The sequence below is a fragment of the Eulemur rufifrons genome, chromosome 28 (genome assembly GCF_041146395.1).
Source record: "Eulemur rufifrons isolate Redbay chromosome 28, OSU_ERuf_1, whole genome shotgun sequence".
Lineage (NCBI taxonomy): Eukaryota > Metazoa > Chordata > Mammalia > Primates > Lemuridae > Eulemur > Eulemur rufifrons.
This window is the reverse complement of record NC_091010.1, coordinates 40771874-40797963: the sequence shown is the minus strand read 5'-3', so window position 1 is coordinate 40797963 and position 26090 is coordinate 40771874. Positions and strand designations below refer to the sequence as shown.

The following is a 26090-nucleotide window of genomic DNA, read 5'->3' as shown; positions in this document are numbered from 1 at the left end:
TGTGGTCATAAAGATGAGTATCTTTGTATCTTTGATTCTCCCTCCTCTCAAAGAGCTCACAATTTAAGATGTGGAGAATCACATAAGAACCACTAATTTTAGCATAATATAAATGCTATAAAAAGAACAGTTAAAGTGCTACTAGAGCTCAAAGAAGGGAACTCCTAGTTGGGGGAAAGCAGAGAATGGAAAAGACTTTCTCAGAGGAGATTCCAGGGATGACACCTGAGCTGAAAGGGTACAGAAAAATAAGGAATCATTAAAAGAATGAGAAGAGGAGAGGTGGGGATAAGGAGCTGAGCAAGGGAAGGGTACTACTGTCTAAGCAGAAGAAATAAAATGTACAAAGATATGGAGGTATAAAAGCAAATCCTTCATAATTGCCAGGACACAGAATGCCAAAGTTGGTAGATCCTAGGAGTATGTCATGCTTAGGTGGCATCTGGAATTTATCTCATAGACTAGTGTTTTTCAATCTGTTTTCAGACTGATTTCAATGAACTCTTATTTAAGATTCCAATACATATACAACATAGTTACTGTTAAATACCCAATAATTAGTATGTACTGGCACTTGTAAAGTTGTAAATTAATTGAATAAAATAAAAACTACTCTAGTTGAATCCTCCTTCTTCCCCTCACAAGGACTCAAGAGAAAATATCCCTGTATCTCTGTGCATCTCTTAGAAGCGGTTTGAAAAACACTGCCACATCACATCAGTAGTCACTGAAGGATTTGTTTAGGGCAGTGACTCCAATTGCCTTTTTAAAAAAGATCACCTTGGTGATTGTGGGGATAAATGGATCAAGTGTGGAGAACGGAGATTGACAAGTCCTTAAGATTTTAGAAGGCTACTGCCGTGGTTCATATGAAAGATTATAAGGGCCAAAATTAAGATTGTTGTGGAGGCTGGGCGCAGTGGCTCAGCAGCCTGTAATCCCAGCACTCTGGAAGGCCAAGGCGGGTGGCCAAGGTCAGGAGTTGAGACCAGCCTGAGCAAGAGCGAGACCCCATCTCTACTAAAAATAGAAAGAAATTATCTGGCCAACTAAAAATATATATAGAAAAAATTAGCTGGGCATCGTGGCGCATGCCTGTAGTCCCAGCTTCTCGGGAGGCTGAGGCAGTAGGATCGCTTAAGCCCAGGAGGTTGAGGTTGCTGTGAGCTAGGCTGATGCCATGGCACTCACTCTAGCCCGGGCAACAAAACGAGACTTTGTCTCAAAACAACAACAACAACAACAACAAACAAACAAACAAGATTGTTGTGGATAGGTTATATTACCCACATGGTTCATGTGAACAGCATAGGTAATATTCACCTGGTTGGTAGGAAGGGTGCGTTGTGAAGCCTTCTACCCTTATTACCAGCCCTCTCAGTTCCTTTCCTTCTGATTGTCAGTTTTCTAGCTTATATCTCCTACGTTATTTTGTATATATACACAAGCAAATACCTACTAATATATATATATATTTTTTTGAGACAGAGTCTCACTCTGTTCCCTGGGCTAGAGTGCTGTGGCGTCAGCCCAGCTCACAGCAACCTCAAACTCCCAGGCTCAAGCAATCCTTCTGCCTCAGCCTCCCGAGTAGCTGGGACTATAGGCATGTGTCACCATGCCCAGCTAATTTTTTCTATATATATTTTTAGCTGTCCATATAATTTCTTTCTATTTTTGGTAGAGACGGGGTCTCGATCTTACTCAGGCTGGAGTACTAATATTTTTTAAAGATAACGTTTATCTTCCTTTCAAAAAAATCTAATAACCCTAGAAATCAACTCCTATCAGTACTGTACATATTTTCTTGATTCCAAGTACCGAAATTTAACTAGTTCCATTCTCATGGATACTTAGGTTGTTTCCAATCTTTTACTACTGTACACAATGTTGCCAGGAATAACTAAGAGAGTTAGAAGAGAAAATTGACAGGATCCAGTGACTAATTTGTTGAAAGGAGAGAAGGGATGAGGATGACTATCAAATCTCTAAGATAAAGAATAAAACAGCAGGCTTTGTGGGATAAAGTTTGTTTTTGGAAATGTTGAGTTTGAGGTGCCTGTGGGACAAATGCTCAGTAAGTGGTAGATTCTGTGGATCTTGAACTCAGGAAACTGTTCTAAGCTGAAGACAGACATTTTGGAGTCATGACCATAAATCCTTTCTCAACTTCTCAAGATCCACCCACCCAACTCCAAATCAATCTCTCCCACTGTCTATTAAATCATTCCTAATAGTATGCAAACATGTTCTGATATCTTCTACTTTATTCTCCCTGAACTCACATTCCCATTTCTCTGCTCCCCTGCATAGCCAAATCTGTAAGGGTTATCTCCCATTCACTCCTCCCAAAATTCAGTCTGGCTTCTGCTTCTTCCTTACAACTGCTTTCATCAAGGTCACTTAAAATCTCCATATTGCCAAACCCAAAGGACATGTCGTCGGTCTTCATTTGACTAGACCATTCAGCAACATTCAACAACTGACTACTCCCTCCTTCCTGAAACACCCTCTACAAAGTTTCCATGACACCACATCCTCCTGGTTTTCCTCCCGTCTCATTCATTCATTTAACAAATGACTAGAAAATATCAACTATGTGCTAGACACTTTTCTGGTGGTTGAGACATACCAGTGAACAAACGGACCAAACCCCTGCCTTTGAGGAACTTCTCTTCTATGGAGATGAGAGAGATAAACAATATAAAAAATACCTGTTAGAAGGTGATTAGAAAAAGAAAAGCAGAATAGGGAGTGATCAGGATGTGTTAATGGGAGGGGACTGTAAAGGTGAATAGGGTGATCACCGAGGGCCTCACTGAGATGGTGACATCTGATCAAAGGCTTAAAGGAGATGAGGGAGTTAGCCTTACTGGCTAACAGCAAGGTGGTCAGAGCGGCTGGAGCACAGCGATAAAGGGGTAGCATAGCAGATGAGGTTGGATGTAATGACGGGTGGAGAGAGAGACTTGAGGACCACTATGAGAACTTTGGCTTTTTTTTTTTTTTTTTTAAACTCTGAGGAAAATGGAGAGTCACTGTAGAGTTTTGAGCTGACAAGTTAACATATGACTTACATTTGAAAAGTACCCTCTGGCTGTTGTGCTGGGACTAGACTGTACAGGGTTATCGGTAGAAATAGGTGAGAGATTATGGTGAATTGGACCACAATCTGGTGGCCCTTGTCAGGATAATGATAAATGGCAGATTCTGGATACTCTGAAGGTAGAGCCAGCATAGTTTCCTCGTAGATTGGATGTGCAGTGAGGAGGGTGAGAGAGAGAAAGAGTGAGACTGAGGAATAAGTCATGTATGACTTCAAGGTTTTTGGCCCGAGTAATGGAGTTGCCTTGCCATCAACTGAGAAGGGGGAAGGTGGCAGATGAAATAGATTTGTGGCAGAAGATGAGGAATCCAAGTTTTAGACATGTCATACCTTGCTGGGGGCTTCTTGCTTTCTCCACCCAATTTCTAGATGCTGGGATTCCTCAAGCCTCAGTTCTCTACCCTCTTTTTGGATGATCTTACCTATTCCTATGGCTTTAAATACCACCTAGTTACACAACCTTCAAATTTAAATCTCCACTCCAGACTTTTCACCTAAATTCCAGAATGTTTCACCTAAATTCCAGATCTCCTCCTGGATATTTCAAAGGCATCTCAAACTCAACATGTTCCTACTTCTCTCCATTTCCACTGACACTGCCCTGCTCCAACCAGCCTAAACTACTGTAAAAGCCTCCTATGTGGGCCTCTCATTTCTACTTGCCTCCAGAGACCTTTTAAAAACAATCTTCATAGTACACTTCTACTTAAAATAATTCATTGGTTTCCCATTGATGTTCTTATAATAAAATTCACTCCACTATGGCTTTCTAGGCTGTCTGTGTGAACTGGCCCTCACTCACCTTCTTAACTTCATTTCATACTTTTCTTCCCTTTCCCAACTATAATACAGCTTTCTTTCAGTTTGTCAAGTATGGGAGGGAGTTGGTACATGCTACCCTTCTGTTTGGAATGCTCTTCCCTTGCACATAGCATCCTCACTGACTAGTCTGTTTAAATGTCACCACCTTAAGAAGGCCATCTTTGACCCTGCTATCTAAAGCAGTACATTCTGCCCATCCACATTATTTCCTATCTTAACACTATTCATTCTGTCTCCCTCTCTCCTTCACTAGGATGTGAGCTCCATAAAAGCAGAGATTTTTGTCTTGCTGTTCACAGCAGCATCCCTTGGGTACTTATTAAAATTTGTAATTACTGTTTACTTATTTCCTGGATTCCTAATTCCAAAAACAGCAAGAGCCATGGGTATCTTAGTTCATTACTACTTTCCTAGTGCCCTTCAAAGTACATGGTACATAGCAATTTGTTGATATTTGCTGAATTAATGTATCAGTATAAGAAAAGGAAACTGATATGTAAAACTAAGAAAGAAAGGCATTGCAAAAGCCAAGTAGGAAAATCTCAAAGAGGGGAAGGTCAAATCTTGTCATTAGCCCTGACTTGAGTCTTCCTTATCACTACCTGAGCACTGCTGATCATACTGTCCTCCCCAAGTAGGCCATCCACTGTTGCCCCCATTAATGGTTCTGCTTTCCCAACCACTCAGCAACCACCTGCAGGAAATGCTTTTAGAAAAGGCTTCTTAAATTGGAGAGTAAGAGAAAAAGAATCATAATAAAGATTAGTCAAGACACCTTTCCCTTTGCAAAGTTGTTTGATGTACCCCAGCACTTTTAGAAGAATAACTATTTCTTTAGTGGTAATAAGTAGATCTGATGTAATCAAAATGACTCACAGGCTGACTCCTCCCAAAAGGAGAGTTAGGTAGACACAGAAATAGCTGTAGTAAAACATTTAGTTGTTATAAGAGACAGTGTCAATTGGGAACATATCTGTTCCAAAGGATTAGTGATCTACCAGAAGATCAAATAGTAGCCTTTTGTTAAAATACCACTGGAAAGAGAAGACGCTTGCTTGAAACCAGAGTTAAAGAGAGAGAGAGATTTACTGAAACTGAAGTTTTAGCTGAGAAGATATGGGTAGAATGGGTCAAGTGACTGTATCTACACGGTTACCAACATTCCAAGACACAGATGATTTCTAGGTCAATGACTTTGTATCAGCATGATTCCCTAGCCATTAAGATGCCTGAAACCAGTTTAGAGACTGACAGTAGAGATCAACAAGTTTTTACAGTCACACCGTAAGGACTATAGTATGTGAGCAGAGGTAATCTGCTATGCTGAAAGAGCAGATAAAGAGTCTGAGATTTTGAATGTTTGAAGGTACATCTTGGTACTAAAGGAAATTATTTAAAGATAGCTATTTCAATTAAAAAATCTCCCACTTTTGGAAGTTTGGGAAAACTTTTAGATTGAATATACTTCCCAAACGCTGAGGGTAATCCCTGATTAAATTCCCCTTGCTATGGTCTCAAAAATAGTTCAAAGTGCTTCTATTAAGGATCCATTTCTTGAAGGAAAAATAGCTTTGTAGGGTACATTCTGATCATGTTCACACTGGCCACGTACATAGATTGATGCAAAAGTAATTGCAGTTTTAGCATTGTTGAAATTTGCCATCTGATATTGGAATACATTCTTAAATGTGGTTATGTCATACATCATTTTTATGCGCATCTCTCACTTTGTTTTTTTGCTAATGACTTATTACTTGCTTTTTTTTTATATTTATTTTAGACTATGGAAGTGATGTTAGACAAAAAGCAAATTTAAGTGACTTCCTTATTCGAGTTCAAAATGAGTCATAAAGCAGCAGAGACAACTCACAACATGAACAACGCATTTGGCCCAAGAACTACTAATGAATGTGCAGTGCAGTGGTGGTTCAAGAAGTTTTGCAAAAAGATTGAGAGCCTTGAAGATGAGGAGTGCAGTGGCTGGCCATCGGAAGTTGACAACAAGCAACTGAAAGCAATCGTAGAAGCTGATCCTCTTACAACTACACGAAAAGTTGCCGAAGACCTCAACGTCGACCGCTCTACAGTTGTTTGGCATTTGAAGCAAATGGGAAAGGTGAAAAAGCTAGGTAAGTGGGTGCCTCATGAGCTGACCAAAAAAAAAAAAATCGTCGTTTTGAAGTGTCGTCTTCTCTTCTTGTACAAACATTTCAATGAACAATGAACCATTTCTCACTCGGACTATGACGTGGGACGAAAAGTGGATTTTATGTGACAACTGGAGTGGACCAACTCAGTGGTTGGACCGAGAAGCTCCAAAGCACTTCCTAAAGCCAAACTTGCACCAAAAGAAGGTCATGGTCACTGTTTGGTGGTCTGCTGCAGGTCTGATCCACTACAGCTTTCTGAATCCTGGTGAAACCATTACATCTGAGAAGTATGCTCAGCAAAATCGATGACATGCACCGAAAGCTGCAACACCTGCAGCCAGCACTGGTCCAACAGAAAGGGCCCAATTCTTCTCCATGACAAAGCCTGAGCGCATGCTGCACAACCAACGCTTCAAAAGTTGAACGAATTGGGCTATGAAGTTTTGCCTGATCCGCCATATTCACCTGACCTCTCATCAACTGACTACCACTGCTTCAAGCATCTCAACAACCTTTTGCAGGGAAAATGCAGTTCATTGCATCCCGAAGCACGGATTTTTATGCTGCAGGAATAAACAAACTTACTTCTTGGCAAAAATGTGTTGATTGTAATGGTTCCTACTTTGATTAATAAAGATGTGTTTGAGCCTCATTATAATGATTTAAAATTTATGGTCTGAAACTGCAATACTTATGCACCAACCTAATAGAACATGAATAGGAATATCTTTAGAGTCAATGCCAATCTCCATATCCTAAGGATCTGTTTATTAGAAATAAGAAGCCTGAAGTTACTAGTCATGGCTGTTCAGGATACATTGTAGTTTATTTTATAATTATAGAACACCATCCATTTTGAAACACTGCTTAACATGTGAAAATTCTGATGAAATCATATACCATAAAAAAGAGAGAAAGAAAGAAAGAAACCACACATCAAGTATGAATCTACTACAAAATCCTGACAGTGAAGAAAAGCAGACCTATGTGGAAAGTGTATTTGTTGATGAACACGCTGTGTCGCTTAATGGCAGGTATAACATCCTGTTCATTTGTTTATTCAGGGACAAGGCCAGTGTCTGGCATATAGTAGTGGGGCTTGATAAACACTTGTTTAATGCATGTCTGATACTTTGTTGGACCCTCACATAAAAAATAGCGACTTGATGATTGTGCCCACAAGAAAAGCAGTCTATTATTCTATTTCCTTCTTGTCACATTTCATTACGACCTAGATGCTATCAGTTTCAGCAGTTCCAGGAACCATCTTGCCATCCACGACTATGGTTAACAGTATCATATTTTGCTACTGTACTGGAAACATGCTTTCATCTAAGTAGCTTCCCAAAAGCTGTGAGGCAGCCAAAGTCATTACAGAGAAACCAACTTAAACTCTAGGAGGTTTCACTAAGTGCTATCCCTTCCTTTCTTTTACAGTCTAAAGATAGGTTTGACCACTGATGATACAACTGGTCCAACATGAGACGGTGATGTCTTGCCTATCTAAAGGTAGGCTAGGCATAGGGATTTGTCAGAAGGAAAAGTTCAGACAAAAAATGTCAACAAATGCCACAAAACAGAGAAAGCTCTGATGGTCTGGGATGTGGGAAGGTATAATCAAGCAGCCTTTAGCTTTGACTTATATAGCCAGGACTCTTGTTGACAGATTTTTCTGAGGAATGTCATTTTAAACTTCTCACTTACTATTGACTTTAGTTTACAAAGACCCAGAAAAGGCATTTCCCACATATATCTCTTAAGAATGAGGAATACCAGGGAGAGGTCTTTGCACATCTGAACTTCGGACAGATATACTATCTGGCCAGACTAGTAGAAATTTGGAAAAGGATGCCATGGCCTTTGGGGTGATGAAATTCTGACAATCTGAATGAGGGAATATTGAAAGGAGTACTCTAAGCTAGTTTTCATTAAAGTCTCTTGTCTACCTGTAAGTACAGCAAGAGCTGAGAAAAAAGGTGTAGCTCAGAATCCTGATAACATATTGGGAGATTTGAAGAGTCAAGAAAGATTATGAATTTTTTAATAGACTGATCTTTATTTAATACTGAGGTTTCCTGCTGAGGTAGGATTTAATTATCTGCCACAGCAAAAACCAACCCTGAAAACAATAATCTATAACTGTAGTCTTAGGTAAAGAGTGTGGATAGGCTGAGTGTGGTGGCATGTCCTTGTCATCCCAGATACCTGGAAGGCCTTAGATGTGAGGCTCGCCTGAGCTCAGGAGTTCGAAACCAGTCTAGGCAACATAGCAAGACCCCGTTTCATTTTAAATAAATAAAATATGGATACATTTTATGCATCTCCCAGAATTATGATGTTGGCCTACAGCCAAAGAAGGAAATGCTATTGAAATGTTACTGGAGGTCTTCAATAGTATTCCGGGAAAAGATATGAACGGTAATCACAAAATCAAGTACATCTCTGGTACTTGAGCTGTCAAAACCTTCAATTGGAAGAATCATCTCACTTTCTTGTACCAATCAAATTATAACTGTTGGTCAAACTATCCACCCTATGCAGAACTCCTCTCTACAAGATCTCTGAAAGATGCCAATCCAGCCACTGTTTAGATACTTCCAGCCAGTTCTACCACAGAATAGATTGTTAAAAGCAGTCTGACTCCTTGTAACCTTTCACCTACTGGCCTTATTTTTGAATGCCGAAGCCACATAAGTCATACCCACTAACTCTTCTACATGATTCTTCCATATATGTGAAGACAGTAACATAGTATAGTCTTCTTTCATCTGTAGAATAAGCAACTCCAGTTTTTGTATCTGTTACTTGTACAATAAATTCCAGATGCTCTAATTCCACTTTCCTCCTCTGAATTAAAAAAATTCCCTCTTATATGCAATTAATACAATTGAATATAATATTAATAATTCAAGTTCAGTCTAACTGGTCCAATGTACATGGCTCAGTGGCATACTCATATGTACAAATACATAACATACTACATATATAAAATAAGTGTTACCTTGTTTACCTAGGACTCTATAATACTAGCACTTTTTCAACTTGTCATTCTCTATATCATTTCCTTTCACCATCTACATACCTGAATTTCTTGAACCTAATGAGTGATTCTACATTTTCCTCTACTGAATGATACCACTCTACACACTCCAAAGAATATTTAAGATTCTCAAGCCATGGAGTTCTACTGCCTCCCCAAGAGTTCTAAGATGTAAGGAATGCCATAGATTTTTTTTCTTTTCTATGATGGGTACCAACATGACTTTCTCCCAAAGTTTGTCAGCTCTTCCTTATTTTTCAGAAATAAATTCAGAAAAACAGGATCTCCTTTACTTTAATTTGATGTTTTCCAAGGGATTACACTGTCAAGAATTTCACTTTTGCTTTTAGTAAAATTAGAGCAGCACTCACCCTGCCACACCAACTTGCCTCTACAAGTTCTGTGATGTTTCACAAAAAAATCGTGCCTATCTTGTGGGTATGTCTGTGTGTGGTGGAAGGGCAGGCAGTGGGTTGAATGAAAAGGAAACAACTTTCATAGTAATTTGTCTTCTAAGAAATTACTTCTTAAATCATATATCTAGAAGAAAAGTATGTAATCTAGTTCAATAATAAAAAAACACCTAGATGAAAAATTCCTGTTTATGTTGATTACCTTTAAACTTAACTCCCTTGGGGCTAGGAGCTGAACTAAATATTTTGGATGAAAAGACAAATCAAATTTTTTCTAAACTGTTCTTCATTTTCTGTCGTCTACACACACCTCTTATCCCTAATGTTCCTTGGGAAGCAAAACAAAAAGACAAAAACATGCCAGCCACCTAATAAAACCTCCAAACTTTAATCAGCTAAAAAAATTTTAAAACTACGATGTCTCCCCCTACCCCCTCCAATAGCTTACTCTATAACGTACAAACACAAAAAACTGCTTGGTCAAGCAATTTACATAATACCACCATCTATGTTGAACTTCCAACAATATACTTTGCATATTAACATGATTGATAACTCACTACCTACAAGAGAGCTTATAAAATGTATTCTCTGTATATTAAGAGAAATTGCAGGCGGAGTGCACTGAAGTACAAAATTTTAAAAAGAGGTCCTCTCTGATTAATCTAATTAATAATTTAGATGAAACTTACAAAGCTAATTTTTAAAAAAGTTTCCTATTTGCCTGGGTTTAAATGCAAGACTTTTAAAGTTCTGGTTGAATGTAGACCCCTTAGTAATTTTTATTTTATTATTCTCCTGAATTAAGGTATAAACCTTAAATTCTTAATCTTAAAACCTACACATGATAATTTGGGTAAGTTGTGGTGGGTGAGTTGCTTCTCAAAATATTAAATTTTCCATTTCAATCTAAACAAACAAAATGAAAGCTATATTAAAAAGGCTTTGAAATGTTGGGACAGAACTGAAGGTGAGATGGTAGAGGAGGAACAAGGTCAATGAAAAGCTCATACCATAACCTCGCACCTCTAAATATTACTATTTTCAGACATGAACTCATTAATACACCAAATTCTTGAAAGGTAGCAACTAAGAGCTTCCTTGGTTATTTTTATCCCACAGATCAAGTGAACAGAATCTAAGTAACACTACCCTTTGGATTATGTATCAGTTGGTTGTGACAGTCTGCCAAATCAGCGGTTTAAATGTTGACTACATGGTCAAACAGGACAATCCAAATTAGGTGAAGAGTGGCGGCAATGACCACCAAAATTTCAGGCAAAATGGCTAACTAGGTGTGATTCAACTTTAGCATTCTTCTCCCTTCTCTTTCTACTGCTCACAAACTATTTCTAGTTCTCCCACAAATCGTCTTCAAACCTTCCTCTTTTAAAAAGGCTTGGGAACCCAACAAAGGCGCAATTGATCAAGAAATCATACCCTCTGGTAGTATTTACATTTTAAAATGGGAACAAGTTAAAGCAAATAAATTTCCAATTGGTAGAAAGTATAAAAACAATGTCTGTGAACAAGGGAAATCTTTCTCACGCTCCTCTGCTCATCACTCCTGCCCCAAAAGAATAGGGATACTTTAAAATATAGCCCTTTCTTTTTTTTTTCCCCCAACAATCACTAAATAAAAAACCAGGATTATCAGAGGTGAGAATTTACTCCCATTTTCAATCACACATGGCTCACCTGAGGTTACAGATAATCTTTCCTCAAAGTGAAAAGTATAAATGCTTTATGGAAATAAGCTGTGTCCCATCTCCGTTACTTTGCAATTACTCAACTAAACTTAATACGCTTGTATCATAAAGTGAACCTAATACATTTAAAAGACAGTAATTCAAACGACCTAAATCTCAGAATGAGGTAAGGTTAGTCCCAACTTAAATTCTACATCCAAGCTAAAGGACTTGTACCACCTTTTCACTCATCCTACTACTTTCCACTCCAACTTGTGTGTGGGGGGCAAAGACTTCCTGCACCCAGCGTAGTCAGATCTCAGTTCTCCCAAATATGCCAATTTCCAGTTCCAGCCTCTCCAGAAACGTGCTAATGATTGGCTACTCTGATAAACCAATTAACACTAATGTGTCAATGGATAATTAACTATCCCTCCCAAACTACACCCTTGCATTTTACAAAGGCCTTTAAGACGTTAACCCAAGGACTGGTAAGAGTTACAATAGAACTTGCAAGAACGATAGGTTTTGGAGATAACTGGCCTTTCAAATCACTCTTTCTTGTGTGTAGGGGCCTTTTAGGGTAGTAAGACCGGAAGTTGATATAGGTATTGTTGATAGTGTGAAACAAAACAAAGCCAGAAAACCCAACCCAACCCCATAAAACTACTTCCAGTGAGCGCCGTATGCTCACCCCACCTCTAATCTCCTCAATCCCTATTCTCAGAAGGCGAGATCACCAGGACCAGAGTCCTGGGGGGAAAGGTCGGGGGCAGAGGAGTACTACTTGGTCTCGGGCCTGCGAGGCCCGGGTGCGCAGGTGGGGTCTGGAGCAAGGAAGAGAGGCGCTCGCCCCAGTTACCTGCGGCGAAGTGGAGCGGGGTGGATTTCCTGCCCGCCGTGTCGCGGCTGTTCACCTTCTCGGGCGTCACCAGTCTCTTGACTCGCTCCACGTCCCCGTTGCGGCACGCCTCGAACAGCTCTCGGGCGGCCGGCTCCACCGCCTCGGCCATCGCGCTCGCGCACGCCGCGCCCCCACCGGCGCAGCGGCGGCCCGACATGATCCTGGCCGTCGCCACCGCCAGCAGCAGCGCCAGCAACGGCAGCAGGAGCCCCGGCCCCGCGAGCAGGAGGGCGAGGCCCCCCGGAGGAGATGCGCTCAGGGCCTGGGTCGCTCGGCTCCCCGCTGTCACCGGATCCGGCGCAGTCCCATGGCCGCGCCGCCGCGCGCCCCTCGCTCGACTCCGCGCCCTCCGGCTGCCCCGCGGCGGCGGAGGCCGCGCGAACCCGCCGCCCGAGCCCTGAAGCGACGCGGCGGCGGAAGCTGGCAAAGCCCCTCCTGCCAGCTCCGTCGAGCCCTGGCAGCTCACGTGACGTCGTCCGCGCGTGCGCAATGGCCGGACACTGGCCGGGCGGGTTTCGGCAAGCGGGGGCCGCGCGGAAGGGTTTGTGGGAAATGTGAGGCTAGAGCCTTTGGCGGCGGGAGGAGAAGGGGCTTCGTCCCGCCGCCATCTTTGCGGTGGGTTTTGCTGCAGCCGAGCGACTCTGCGTATTGTCTTTTTTTAAAAGCGGTGGACTTTCCAACGGAACTTTCTTACTGTACTACACTGAAAAAGAGCCCTTGAAAGTTTTGCTCCGATCTTGCTTGCTCTTTTGGAAGTCTCAGTGTGGAATTTGTGGGTGTTTCAGCTTCCACATCCTTTTCTCCTGGCGGATTTCTTTTCCTTTTTCTTTACTGTGTCCCTTCACTTTCCCCTGAAATTCCTTTTTTGTTGTTGTTGTTTCTTGTCTCAGAAGTGAGCGAGTTTCTCTACATTTAATTACAAGTTTGGATACACTGCCCCTATATAATTTAAAGGAAATCAGGAAAGCCATGAAAGTTGATTTCAAGTCTAAAGTAACAATAATTGAGAGGAATGGCTCTGATCAGTTACTCTTTCCATAGTAAGTTATTAGCTCAGGACTGACTAGAGGAACTGTCTGTAAGTCAATATTGTACGGGACTTGCCTGAGATGCGGATACACTGGGCACACACATCTCCGGGAAAGTTTCCCGAGTTGTAATTTTGGTGTGTGTGTAACTGAGGAACCCTAGAAAAGCACACAATTCATTTTCATGCTTAAGGTAGTGATGTAGTTGTTCTGATCATTCCCCACCCCATCCCCTTCTCAGGAAACTGAGAGAAGGTATACATACATGTTACTTACATAAGATTAAGATTATACATGTTGACCTTTGGCATGCTGACAAGCATTTCCCCTCTGTTGTCTTAACCTGTTTTTCAGGAAATCCAGTTTTTGTTTGGGAGAATTGACTCACTACTGTGCCAAAGAGGAAGTATACTTTTTGGAGCACTTTTATAAATACGAGCATTTTTATAAATAATGTAAATTTTGTAATCGTATGTACTTAATATGTTTAGTATAAATTGATGTTATGGTGCATGTCAATAAAATGAACATCCATGAACTCACTTAAGGACTAGAACACTATATGATTGTGTCTATCATTTTTTTCCCATTTCATCCACTTGCCAGATGTATTCCCGATTTTTATCTATTATTCTTTATGTACTAATTATACTTACTATTTCCTTACCATGTGTGTATCCCTAAACAATATATTGTTCAGTTTTACTTATTTTTGAGCTTTATGCAAATGTCAGTCTTTATAATCTTTTCAGTTGAAGTGTTTATGAGACTTACATTTATTTTCATTGCTTTATAATGTTGCATTGTATTATACCACAAATTTACAATTCTGTACATTTGGATTATTTGAAATTTTTTATTATAAACATTAGTGCTATGAACATTCTTATACATTCTCCCAACGCACATGTACAAGAATTTAGTATGAGACTTTCAAACTTTGTGACTACTACCCATAGTATAAAAAATACAATTGGTATTTTCAACTGGTAAATATGCTTATCTGTATAAAACAAAAGTTTCACAAAATAGTAAGACAATATTTGGCTCTCCAATGTTTAAAAAAATGCTAATTGTGACTTTCAGTAAATGGATTATAGAATTCACTAATAAGTGGTAACCTAAGGTTTGAAAAATACTGCAAGAGTGAACTACCTAGGAGTGGAATTGCTGAGTAATAGGGAATGTGAATGTTCACTTTATAAGGTAATGCCAAATTGTTTTTTAAAGAGATTGTTAATAATGTACATACCCACCAGCATTGTGTAGTTTTTTTCTTTTTTTTTTTTTAATCTCTGTCCTCACCATCGTTGGTATTAGATTAATTTTTCCTATCTGGTAAGTGTAAATGGTATCTCAGAGAGATCTTAATTTGCCTTTTCTAAAAAGTAAATAATCATTGGAGAAATGCAAATCAGAAGCATAATGAGATTCATCTTAAACCCGTTAGGGTGGCTACTATCAAAAAACCAGAAAACAACAAGTGTCGGTGAGGATATGGAGAAATTGGAACACTGTGCTTTTGGTGGGATTATAAAATGGTGCAGCTAGAAAATAGTATGGCAGTTCTTCAAAAATTAAGAATATTACCATATGATCACTTCTGGGTATATATATCCAAAGAATTGAAAGTAGGATCTGAAAGAGATATTTGCACACTCATGTTCGTAGCATTATTTGTAATAGCCACTAGGAGCAAACAACCCAGATGTCCATAAGTGGACAAATGGATAAACAATATGTGACACATACATGCAATGGAATATCATTCAGCCTTAGAGAGGAAGGAAATCCTGTCACATACTACAACATGGATGAACCTTGACGATATTATGCTGAGTGAAATAAGCAAGTCACAAAATACATAAATATTATATGATTCCATTTGCAGTTTGCTAGGACTGTAATAACAAAATACCACAAATTGGCTGACTTAAACATCAGAAATTTATTTTCTCACAGTTATGGAACCTCCACAGTTGTTGAGCCTAAGAATACTGAATTATAGAAATGCCCCCTGTATTTCTGGAGACAAGATTTGATTTCAGAAGTCAAATAAGGCTTTGCCTTAAGGAAAAGATAAATGTGTTAGTTCAAAAGCTGCCTCGTCTCAGGAGGGCGTCTTGCTGGTCAGTAGAAGCTGCATCTCAAGGAGACAGCTGTAAACTGGGCCTTTGGTTCTCACCTGTTTTGAAAGACAAGGCAGGCCTTCCTTAGGACCAAAGGTTGCCGGTGCTGCTGACAGGTGGACCCCCGGAGATGAGAGCTAATCAGATAGATATGCTATTGCCCAAGCCGGGCCCAGATGGAACCATGTGGTTAAAGTAATTAACACAAAGCACAGCCCATGTTGACTTCTGGGATCATCTCTGTCTCCAAGAACATAATCACCAGAGCCAAGATGTCTCTGTTTGTTGCTAAAGTAATAGCCTTATCATAAAACTTAGAAGTTTGCCCCAAGACGATTTTATAACTCATTGTTCCCCTAGTTAGAGTTAGTTAAAGGATCTGTAGTAGCCTTTTAGGAGACTTTGACCCTAAAGCAAACTGCCTGTTAGTATGAAAATCCCGTTGCCCTTGGCAACCAGAGCCTGTATGTACCCTATATAATACCTGTGTGGAGTTTCAGTCGGGGAGATATTTTATGCGGGTAAAATATTTCCATCCGGATACCCTCCTTTATCTATTTTCATAAACTTTCACTTTATAAACTATATCTTTGGCTCTGTGTATTATTATTGCCATTACTTTGTATTTTTATTTCTGTTTCTTACTATATTTTTCATCCTTTGCGATGACCCCTGCCTGAGAGACTTGATCGGAAGAAAAAAAACCTCTTTGCAGGGAGCCTAGCTAACTCCCTGCAAACTGGCGTAGTCAACTTAGAGATCTGATCAGAACAAAGAGAAAAGGACCTCTTTGCGGGGAGCGTAGCTAACTCCCCGCACACAGTTATGAATCTTGGAGGTCCAAGATCAATGTGTTGGCATATTTGCTTTTTCCTGAGGCCTCTCTTCTTGGCTTGTGGGTTAGCTGCCTTTTCACTGTATCCTCACATGGCCTTTCTTGTGTGGGTACACATTCCTGATTTCTCTTATGTGTGTCCAAATTTCCTCATCTTACAAGGACACTATCAGATCAAAAGTCAAAAGATTTGTATGATCTAAAGAGAAACCAGAGTATAGACACTGTCAGATTAAATTAGGGCCCACCCATATGAACTCATTTAACCTTAATTACCTCTTTAAAGTTCCTCTCTTCAAATTGAGTCACATCCTGAGGTACTGGGAGTTATGGCTTCGATGTATTTTGGAGGGACATAATTCAGCTTATAACATGAAGTATCTAAAATAGTCAAAGTCATAGAAACAGAAAGTAAAATAGTGGTTACCAGGGATTGGGTAACGTGGGAAATGGATAGTTGTTGTTTAATGGGTATAGAGTTTCAGTTTTGCAATATGAAAAAGTTCTGGAGATCTATTGCACACCAAAACTTAACACTACTGACCTATATACAGGCATACCTTGCTTTGTTGTGATTTGCTTCACTGTACTTCACACATACTGTGTTTTTTACAAATTGAAGGTTTGTGGCAACCCTGCCTCAAGCAAGTCTATCAGTGCCATTTTCCAACAACTTGTACTCATTTTGTGTCTCTGTCACATTTTGGTAATTCTCATAATATTTCAAACTTTTCATTAGTATTATACCTCCTATGGAGATCTGTGATCAGTGATCTTTGATGTTACTATTGTAATTGTTTTGGGGCACCAGGAACCATGCCCAGGGAAGACAGCAAACTTGATAGATAAATGTTGTGTATTTTCTGACTGCTCCTCTAACAGGCTGTTCTCCCATCTTTCTCTCTCTCCTCAGGCCTTCCTATTCCCTGAGACACAATAATATTGAAATTAGGCCAATTAATAACTCTACAATGGCCTCCAAGTGTTTTAAAAAAGTTGCACATCTCTCACTTTAAATCAAAAGCTAAAAGTGATAAGCTTAGCGAGGAAGGCATGTATAATAGAAAGGCAAGATACACCCAGAGCTAGACCTCTGGTGCCAAATGGTTAGCCAAGTTATTAATGCAAAGGAAAAGTTCTTGAAGAAAATTAAAGAGCTACTCTGGTGAACACATGAATGATAAGAAAGCAAAACAGCCTATTGCTGCTATGGAGAAAGTTTTGGTGGTGTGGATAGAAGATCAAACCAGTCACAACATTCCTTTAGACCGAAGGCTAATCCAGAGCAAAGCCCTAACTCTCTTCAATTCTGTGAAGGCTGAGAGAGGTGAGGGAACTGCTGAGGAAAAGTTTGAAACTAGCAGAGGTTGGTTCATGAAGTTTAAGAAAAGAAGAGGTTTTCATAATATAAAAGTGTACTATTATGCTGCAAGTGGTGATGTAGGAGCTGCAGCAAGTTATCCAGAAGATCTAGCTAAGAGAAGTGACGAGGGTGGCTACACTAAACTACAGGTTTTCAATGCAAATGAAATAGCATTCTATTGGAAGAAGATGCCATCTATGGCTTTCATAGCTAGAGAGGAGAAGCAGATGCCTGGTTTCAAAGCATCAAAGGACAGGCTGACTGTGTTGTTACGGGCTAATACAGGTGGCATGCAGGCCTTAAATTGAAGTCAATGCTCATTTATCATTCTGAAAATCCCAAAACCCTTAAGATTTATGCTAAGTCTACTCTGCCTGTGCTCTACAAATGGAATATCAAATCCTGGATGATGGCACATCTGTTTATGGCATGGTTTACTGAATATTTTAAGCTCACTGTTGAGACCTGCTTATCAGAAAAAATAGATTCCTTTCAAAATATTTCTGCTCATTGACAATGCACCTGATCACCCAAGAGCTCTGATGGAGAAGTACGAGGAGATTAATGTTGTTTCCATGCCTGCTAACACAACATCCATTCTGCAGCTCATGGATCAGGGAGTAATTTCAACCTTTAAGTCTTTTTCTTTAATAAATACATTTCATAAGGCTGTAGCTGACATACATAGTGATTCCTCTGATGTATTTGGGCAAAGTAAATTGAAAATCTTCTGGAAAGGATTCATTATTCTAGATGCTACTAAGACTGCTTGTGGGTCATGGGAAGAGGTCAAAATATTGACATTAACAGGAGTTTGGAAGAAGTGGATTCCAACCCTCATGAATGACTTTGAAGGGGTGAAGACTTTAGTGGAGGAAGATACTGCAGATATGGTGGAAATAGCAAAAGAGCTGGAAGTGGAGCCTGAAGATGTGACTGAATTGCTGCAACCTCATGATAAACCTTGAACAGATGAAGAGTTGCTTCTTATGACCAAAGAAAGTAGTTTCTTGAGATCTAATCTAAGATGCTGTGAACAGTGTTAAATGACAATAAAGGATTTAGAATATCCCATAAAACTTAGTTGATAAAACAGTGGCAAGGTTTGAGAGGATGGACTCCAATTTTGAAAGATGTTCTACTGTGGGTAGAATGCTAGCAAACAGCATTGCATGATACAGAGAAATCTTTCACGAAAGGAGGAGTCCCCCAGTTGATGTTTTAAACATCATCATCTTATTTTAAGAAGTTGCCACAGCCACCTCACCTTCAGTAATCACCACCTTGATCAGCAAACAGCCATCAATATCGTTGAGGTGAGACCCTCCACCAGTAAAAAGATGACAAGTTGCTGAAGGCTCAGATAAATTTTAGCATTTTTTAGCAATAAAATATTTTAAAATTAAAGTACGCATGTTTGTTAGACATAATGCTGTTGTGCACTTAATAGACTACAATATAGTATAAACATAACTTTTATGTGCATTGAGAAAACAAAACATTTGTGTGACTTCCCTTTATTGCACTATTTGCTTTATTGTGCTGGTCTGGAACTGAACCGACAATATCTCCAAAGCATGCCTGTACTTAAAGACGGTGAAAATATAAAAGAATAAGCAAATGAAATTGAGTATCTCAGTCTGTTTGTACTGCTATAACAAAATACCTGAGACTGAGTAATTTATAAACAATATAAATTATAAACAATATGAATTGTTTATAAATTACAAACAATATAAATTTATAAACAATATAAATTTCTCACAGTTCTGGAGACTGGGAAGTCTAAGATCAAGATGCCAGCAGGATTGGTGTCTGGTGACACTTTACTCCCAAGATGACACCTTGTTGCTGTATCCTCTGGAGAAAAGGAACACTGCATGCTCTTATGGTAGAAGGGAAGGAAGGACAAAAGAGCAATCCCTTTTGTAAGGGTGCCAATACCATTCATAAGGGCAAAGACCTTGTCACTTAATCACCTCCCAAAGGTCACACCTCTTAATACTGTTGCATTGCAGATTAAGTTTCAATATGAACTTTGGAGGGAACGCTATCACTCAACCTTTTCATATGGTTATGGTCTTTTTGCATTTCCGTAAAATGCTTATTTTTCTTTTGTCCATTTTTCTATTGTGTTGTTTACCTTTTGCTATTGATTTGTGGGCATTCTTTATATATTTTGGATACTAACGTTTTGTCAGTTATGCGTGTTGAAAATATTTTCTCCCAGTTTGTAGTCTGCATTTTCACTTTCCCAGTGGAAAAAATGTCTCAATTTTAATATAGTTAAATATATAAATCTTTTCCTCTAGTGTTTATGGCTCTGCATGTGTTTACTTAAGAATTTTCCCTTCCCTCCAAGATCATAAAGATATGCTTTATTCTATTCTGAAAGTTTAAATTTTTGCTTTTTACATTTAAGGTTTTCATCCTTGTGGACTTGATTCTGGGGTATAGTGTGAGATTCAATTTGTTTTTAAAATTTTTTCCCCCATAAGGATAACAAATTTTCCTAGGACCATTTAGTAAGTGTTTCCTCTTTAAGAAGAGAGCTGCAATGCCACATCAAGCTCCATATATTCATGTGTCTGTTTCTGGACTCTATTTCATTCCATCGATTGATCTATAGATCCTTCCTCCAATACCATATTATCCTAATACTGCTTTATGATAAATTTGAATATCTGGGAGGGGAAATATCCCACTATACTCTTTTCTGCTTTTCTTGAGATTTTGCTTTCCCATATAAATTTTGGGATCAGAGGCTCGGGTTCCTTGAAAACCCACTGAGATTTTGATGACAGTTGCTCTGAAATTATAGTTCACTATTGCTATCTTAAGGATATTAAATCCTGCCATCGTTGAACATAATATGTCTCTATTTCTTTCTTTGCTTCCCTTCTCTTTCTTCTTTTGACAGAGTCTCACTCTGTTGCCCAGGCTGGAGTGCAGTGGCATCATCACAGCTCATTGCAGCCTCAAACTCCTGGACTCAAGTGATCCTACTACCTTAGCTTCCCAAAGTATCAGGATTACAAGTGTGAGCTACAGCGCTTGGCCTTTATTTTCTTCTTTAAAGAGTTTCAATTCAGTTTTATAGCTTCCTTTGTATAGGTCTTGCACATCCTAGTTTTTGCTATCATAAGTGATAGTTTTTAAAAAGTATGGCTTATCAAACCACTGTAAAAAGATATTTTTAAAGCACTTGGAGACATTTTAATATGGACTGGATATTAGATGATATTAAGGTATTGATGTTAATTTGGTTAGGTTAATATGTTAAAATGGTGTTCATTATGGTAAAAAGAGAAGGCCTTTATTTATTAGAAACTCATACTTACTGGTAAAGTGACATGATGTTTTGTTTGTTTAAAATAGTTTGTATGACATCATGTCACTATTGTTAATTTTAAGTAATTCATTAAAAAGATGAAGGAAGAGAAAAAGAAGAATGGCAAAATGTTGATAACTGCTGAAGCTGGGTAATGGGTATGTGGGAGTGTACTATAATATTCTCTCAACTTTAGTATATGTTTGAAAAATTCCATAATAAAGTCTTTAGCATTATATTTTCTAATTATTTGGGGGGGATATAGAAATGCCATACATATATGTATATCCAGATACTCTTTCTTGATTTCTAATAATTTGTCTTTTTCTTGGGTTTCTAGACAGTTTTATCATCTGTGAATGTGAATAGGTGAAAGAAGTTTCTCCTTTTCCAACTTTAGGCTTTTCCAGGTTGGCTAAGACCTCAAGTATAATGCTGAATAAAATTATGGATACTAGGTATGCTTGTCATGTTCCAGTTTTCAAAAAGGCACCTAACTTTTTACTGCTAAGAATGATGTTTTGGTTTTTTGTTTGTTTTGAGATAGGGTCTTGCTCTGTTACCCAGGCTAAAGTGCAATGGCATCATCATAGCTCACTGCAACCTCAAATTCCTGGGCTCAAGCTATCTTCCTTCTCAGCCTCCTGAGTAGCTGGGACTACAGGTAGGTACAACCAAGCTCAGGTAAATTTTCTATTTTTTTTTTTTTTTGTAGAGATAAGGTATTGCTTGTGCTCAGGCTGGTCTCAAACTCCTGGCCTCAAGCGATCCTCCTGCCTTGGCCTCCCAGAGTCCTAGGATTACAGGTGTGAGCCACCATGCCTGGCTAAGAATGATGTTTTTAAGAATTTTATTTTCGGTAATGTTTTGGTAGTTATACTGTTCCAGATAAAAGAGATTTCTTCTTATTTGCACTTTGCTAAGAATTTTAATCATGAGTAGATACTGAATTTTTCAAGTGAGATTGACAGTTAAAAAATTGAAAAAGAAAAGATGTTGAATTTTATAAAATGCTTCTTTTTTTTTTGTCTTTATGCCTGCTAACACATAAAATGCTTCTTTATTTAACAGTTTTTACCATAATTGGATATTCAATTTTATCAAATGCTTTTTTCCCTACACTTCTTCTTTGTTCTGCTCATGTAATCAATTATATTCATCGATTTTCTGATGTCAAATTAATCAATAATTTAAAATTTTCCCACAAAGTATATATTGAGCTCAGAAAGTTGTTCAGAAAAATTCTACAAAACTTTCATTAAATAGATTATTTCAATGTTCATACTCTTCCAGAGACTAGAAAAAGAGGAAATACTCCCTAACTCATTCTATGAAGCTAGTATAACCTTGGTACCAAAGCAGGCAAGGACAGAAACACAAAAGGAAAATTATAGGCCATGTCACTCATGAACATAGATATAAAACTCCTAAATAGAATATTAGCTAACAGAATCCAGAAAAGGTGATATGGAACCAGTGGGAGCTTGAAACCAACACCCCAAACAAACTAACATACAGCAAATAACTCCAGAGGTGTTTATATGTATGATTAAAGCAACTACGGGACTGAATCTGACAGCAGTTGTCTTAACTTTAAACAGAATACTTTCTCTTGCCAACATTTATTTTTCCCTTCATTAAAAAGGGAATTGAACAGCTTGGGCTTGGAAACAGTGAGTTAAAAAGGAAATAAGAAGGTGGCAGAAAAAAGACCACAGCAGATTGAAAAGTGTTGGATATTCATGTGCACCCAGCATCTCAGAATGTGACCATGGGAAGATAGAGGCAGAGATTGGAGTGCTGCATCTACAATTCAAGGAACACTAAGGATTGTAGACAATCACCAGAAGCTGGAAGAGGCAAGAAAAGATCCTTCCCTAGAGCCTTCAGAGAGAGCATGGCCTTGCCAACAGCTTGATTTCAGACTTCTAGCCTCTAGAATTGTGAGAGAATAAATTTCTGTTGTTACTGTCAGGTGTGTTTGTGTTGGAGAGTTGTCGTCCTGGTCCTTTGGCTCCTTGCTTGGAAGAATTGCAAGCAGGGCCGGTGCAACAGAATGAGGACAGACACAAAGCACTTCCACACAAGCAGCCTTTATTGCAAAGCTAAGGATACAAAGTGAAAGTACGTCCTAGGGGAGGGATGGGTCTGTCTCCGTGAGTGGAGAAGACCCTGGGGTCTTAACACACTTCTACTTTTATGTCTATACCTTGTGATATGCTAAGTGGTGGTGGAATATTCATTATTTTTCTCGGAAAAGGGTGGAGAGTTCTTGGAGGTAAGGGCCCTCCCTAATTTTATCCTTGTAGGGTAACTTCCAGGGGTTGCCACAACATTTGTAAACTATCCTGCCACTGGTGGGTGTGATTTTTATTATGCTAACATATGTTAATGGGGGCAATGTTGCCTGTGGTCATGAGCTCCTAGTTTCTGTGCATGCTCCTTGCTGAAATAAGTCCCTAGACTCAAATTCCTGCTTGTTGCAGGTTTGGTTCTAGGTGCTCATTAGGTTCCTCACATTTGCCCCCATACTCTTTTCCTCTGGTTAGTGCTGCCGACCTGCATCAATCGCTCCCTGAACAGTTACAAGCCACCCAGTTTGTGGTACTTTGTTATCACAGCCCCAGGAAACTAATAAAGATTATGGTACTAGGAAGTGGTGTGCTGCTGTAACAAATACCTAAAAATGTGGAAGTGGCTTTGGAATTGGGTAATGGAGAGAGGCTGGGAGAATTTTTAGATGCATGATAGAAAAAGCCAAGATTGCTTTGAAGAGATTGTCGGTAGAAATATAGAAGTTAGAGGGGATTCTGGTGGGGGCTCAGAAAGAAGAAAGAAGAGCTATAGAGAAAGGATCTATTATCTTACAGCATACATTACCACTAATAGATTGTTCCTAGAAATATGAGTGATAAAGTTGCTTCTGGTGAAGTCCCAGATGGAAATGAGGAATATGATATGGACACCAGAAGAAAGGTAATCCTTGTTATAACGTGTCAGAAAACTTGGCTGAATTATATTCTACTGTGTGTGAAAATTTAGAACTCGTAAAAAATGAACTGGGTTAGCTGAGGAGATTTCCAAGCAAAGTGTGAAAGATTCAGGCAGATTTCTCGTTTCTGCTTACAGGGAAATAAGAGAATAAAGATATAAATCAAGAAATGAATTGTTATGAAAAAAGAAATCAACAGTTGATAATTTGCAAGATTCTTAGCTATTCAAATAGCATGCTCTGGAAACAGGGCCAAGGGTATGGCTGGACACCTACAGAGACTAGGAGTATGACTTATGGATCCAACTGACCACCTCTGTACCAGCCAGCAATAAAGATGGGGTTACCCAGGAAGGACCAGCGGAGAACCTGCATATCTAATAATGTGGATCTCCTTGACATCCACGAAAGACTCATGAGGTTTTTGAGAATTTTATACCAACAGAAACACTGCTAGCCTGGACTTAAAGGGACAGAGACAAGACAAAATGAAGGAAGAATGACTCTGAGGGCAGAGCCATGGATGCAGAGGCCAGAGAGAAAGGAGCTTCTACCTCTAACAGCCAGTAGGACAGAGCATTAAGCTACAAAGGATTCCTTTCAGGCCTTGAAACCTGATAGAATTTGCCTTGCTGTGTCATGAACTTGCCTTAGACAGATAAGTCCTTTATTTCTTCCAATATTTTAGTTTAGGAATGGCAATGTCTATCCTATGCCTGTTCTATCATCGTATTTATTTTTTTAGGGGCTCGGGGTTACAGGTTAGAGTTAGTGGTTAGGGTTAGAGTTAGAGGCTAGGTGTTCCCATCATTGTATTTAGGAAGCAGAGAACTTGTTTTCTAGTTTCATAGGTCTGTGGATGGAGAAGAATTTTGCCCTAGGATGGACCATACCCAGAGTCTCACTCATACTTGGTTTAGATGATTTAGATGATGATATTTGGAACTTTTTGAGTTGATGATATTTAGGTGAGATTTTGCATTTAGAGTTAATGCTGGAGTGGGCTAAGACTTCATGTGGATGAGGTGACTGTATTTTGTGCATGAGATGGATGTGAGTTTTGGGGAGGCAAAGGACAGACCGTACTGGGTTGAATAGTGTCCCTCCCAAATTCATATCCACCTGGAACCTCAGAATGTGATCTTATCTGGAAATGGGATCTTTGCAGATATATAATTAAGATACATATTAAGAAGAAGTCATGTTGGTTTAGGATAGGACTTAAATACAATCACTGGAGTCCTTACAAGAAGAGGAGAGGGCACACAGGGGAGAAAGTCACGTGAGGGTTGCTGGCAACCACCAGAAGCTAGAATAGGCAAGGAAGATTCTCCCATAGAGAGTCTCATTGAGAGCATGGCTGTGATGTCACCTTGATTTTGGACTTCTGGCTTCCATAAATGTGAGAGAATAAATTTCTGTTATTATGAACCACCCAGTTTATGGTACTTTGTTACAGCAGCCTTAGGAAACTAACACATAAATCCACTGATAGTTGTGGGCAATGCTCGTCAGACATAGGCACCTGTAGGACTGGAAGCTCATCAAAAGCTCACAGGGCACAGTAATCTGGGCGAGTGGATTAAATGAACAAGTATTAATGGAATGAAAGAGGTTTACTAAGTGACCTGTGCCCACGTGTGATGTTGTAGGAGGTTAGGAATGGTACAGCAACTGCAAAAGTAATTTAGTAAGGAAGTTTTGGCCTTGTATTCAACTTGCTATCTAATGGGAATTGGTTGCATACCTATTTTTTTTTTTAACTTTTGTATTCCTTTAAGTTTTTCTTGATAAATAAGGATACCTTGACTTTAATATCTGAGGTACTTTCAGCTATTTTATGTTCATGGCAGAAAATCTGGCATGTTTTGTTATTGCTAAAGCTGATAGAAATACATTCATATTTTATTATATTTTGCAAAAAACTTACATATTTTTTCTTTTTGCAAAATGTATGTTGCTGAATGTTTGAAAAATAGAGGTGAGCAAAAAGGAAAAATATATTAATGAAGGTTAACACACACAAACACATGTTGATGTTCATGTCGCAGCTTAGGTTATTTGTGAAGAAGAGATGGAGACATGCTAGTCTCTGAGATGGAGACTAGCATTCAGGCCATGAGACCAACATATGTGGAAGGAAGGGGAAGAAAGCAGAATTGGGGAGAGGGAGAAGTTGAACTGTGATGCAGTCCAATTAACCAAGTTGATGACAAGCTCTGGATCTGGGATGGCCCTTCAAGATTGTAACAGGTTGGGGCAAGGAAAACGGGTACTTATAAAGCATTG

General features: G+C 39.1%; 1 protein-coding gene across 4 annotated transcripts in view; it reads right to left on the bottom strand.

The window, feature by feature from the left end:
- Positions 1 to 12562, bottom strand: part of TNKS2 (tankyrase 2) — a 63620-nt gene extending 51058 nt beyond the window's left edge. For 2 of the 4 annotated variants that reach the window (XM_069461046.1, XM_069461047.1), the window contains exon 1: positions 12082 to 12335. In XM_069461046.1, coding sequence (XP_069317147.1) covers positions 12082 to 12280 — 199 coding nt within the window. In that variant the 5' untranslated portion in view covers positions 12281 to 12335. Of the gene's footprint in view, positions 1 to 12081 lie in introns of all 4 variants that reach the window. The other 2 variants (XM_069461048.1, XM_069461049.1) reach the window with 2 other exon arrangements.
- Positions 12563 to 26090: the final 13528 nt, after the last annotated feature.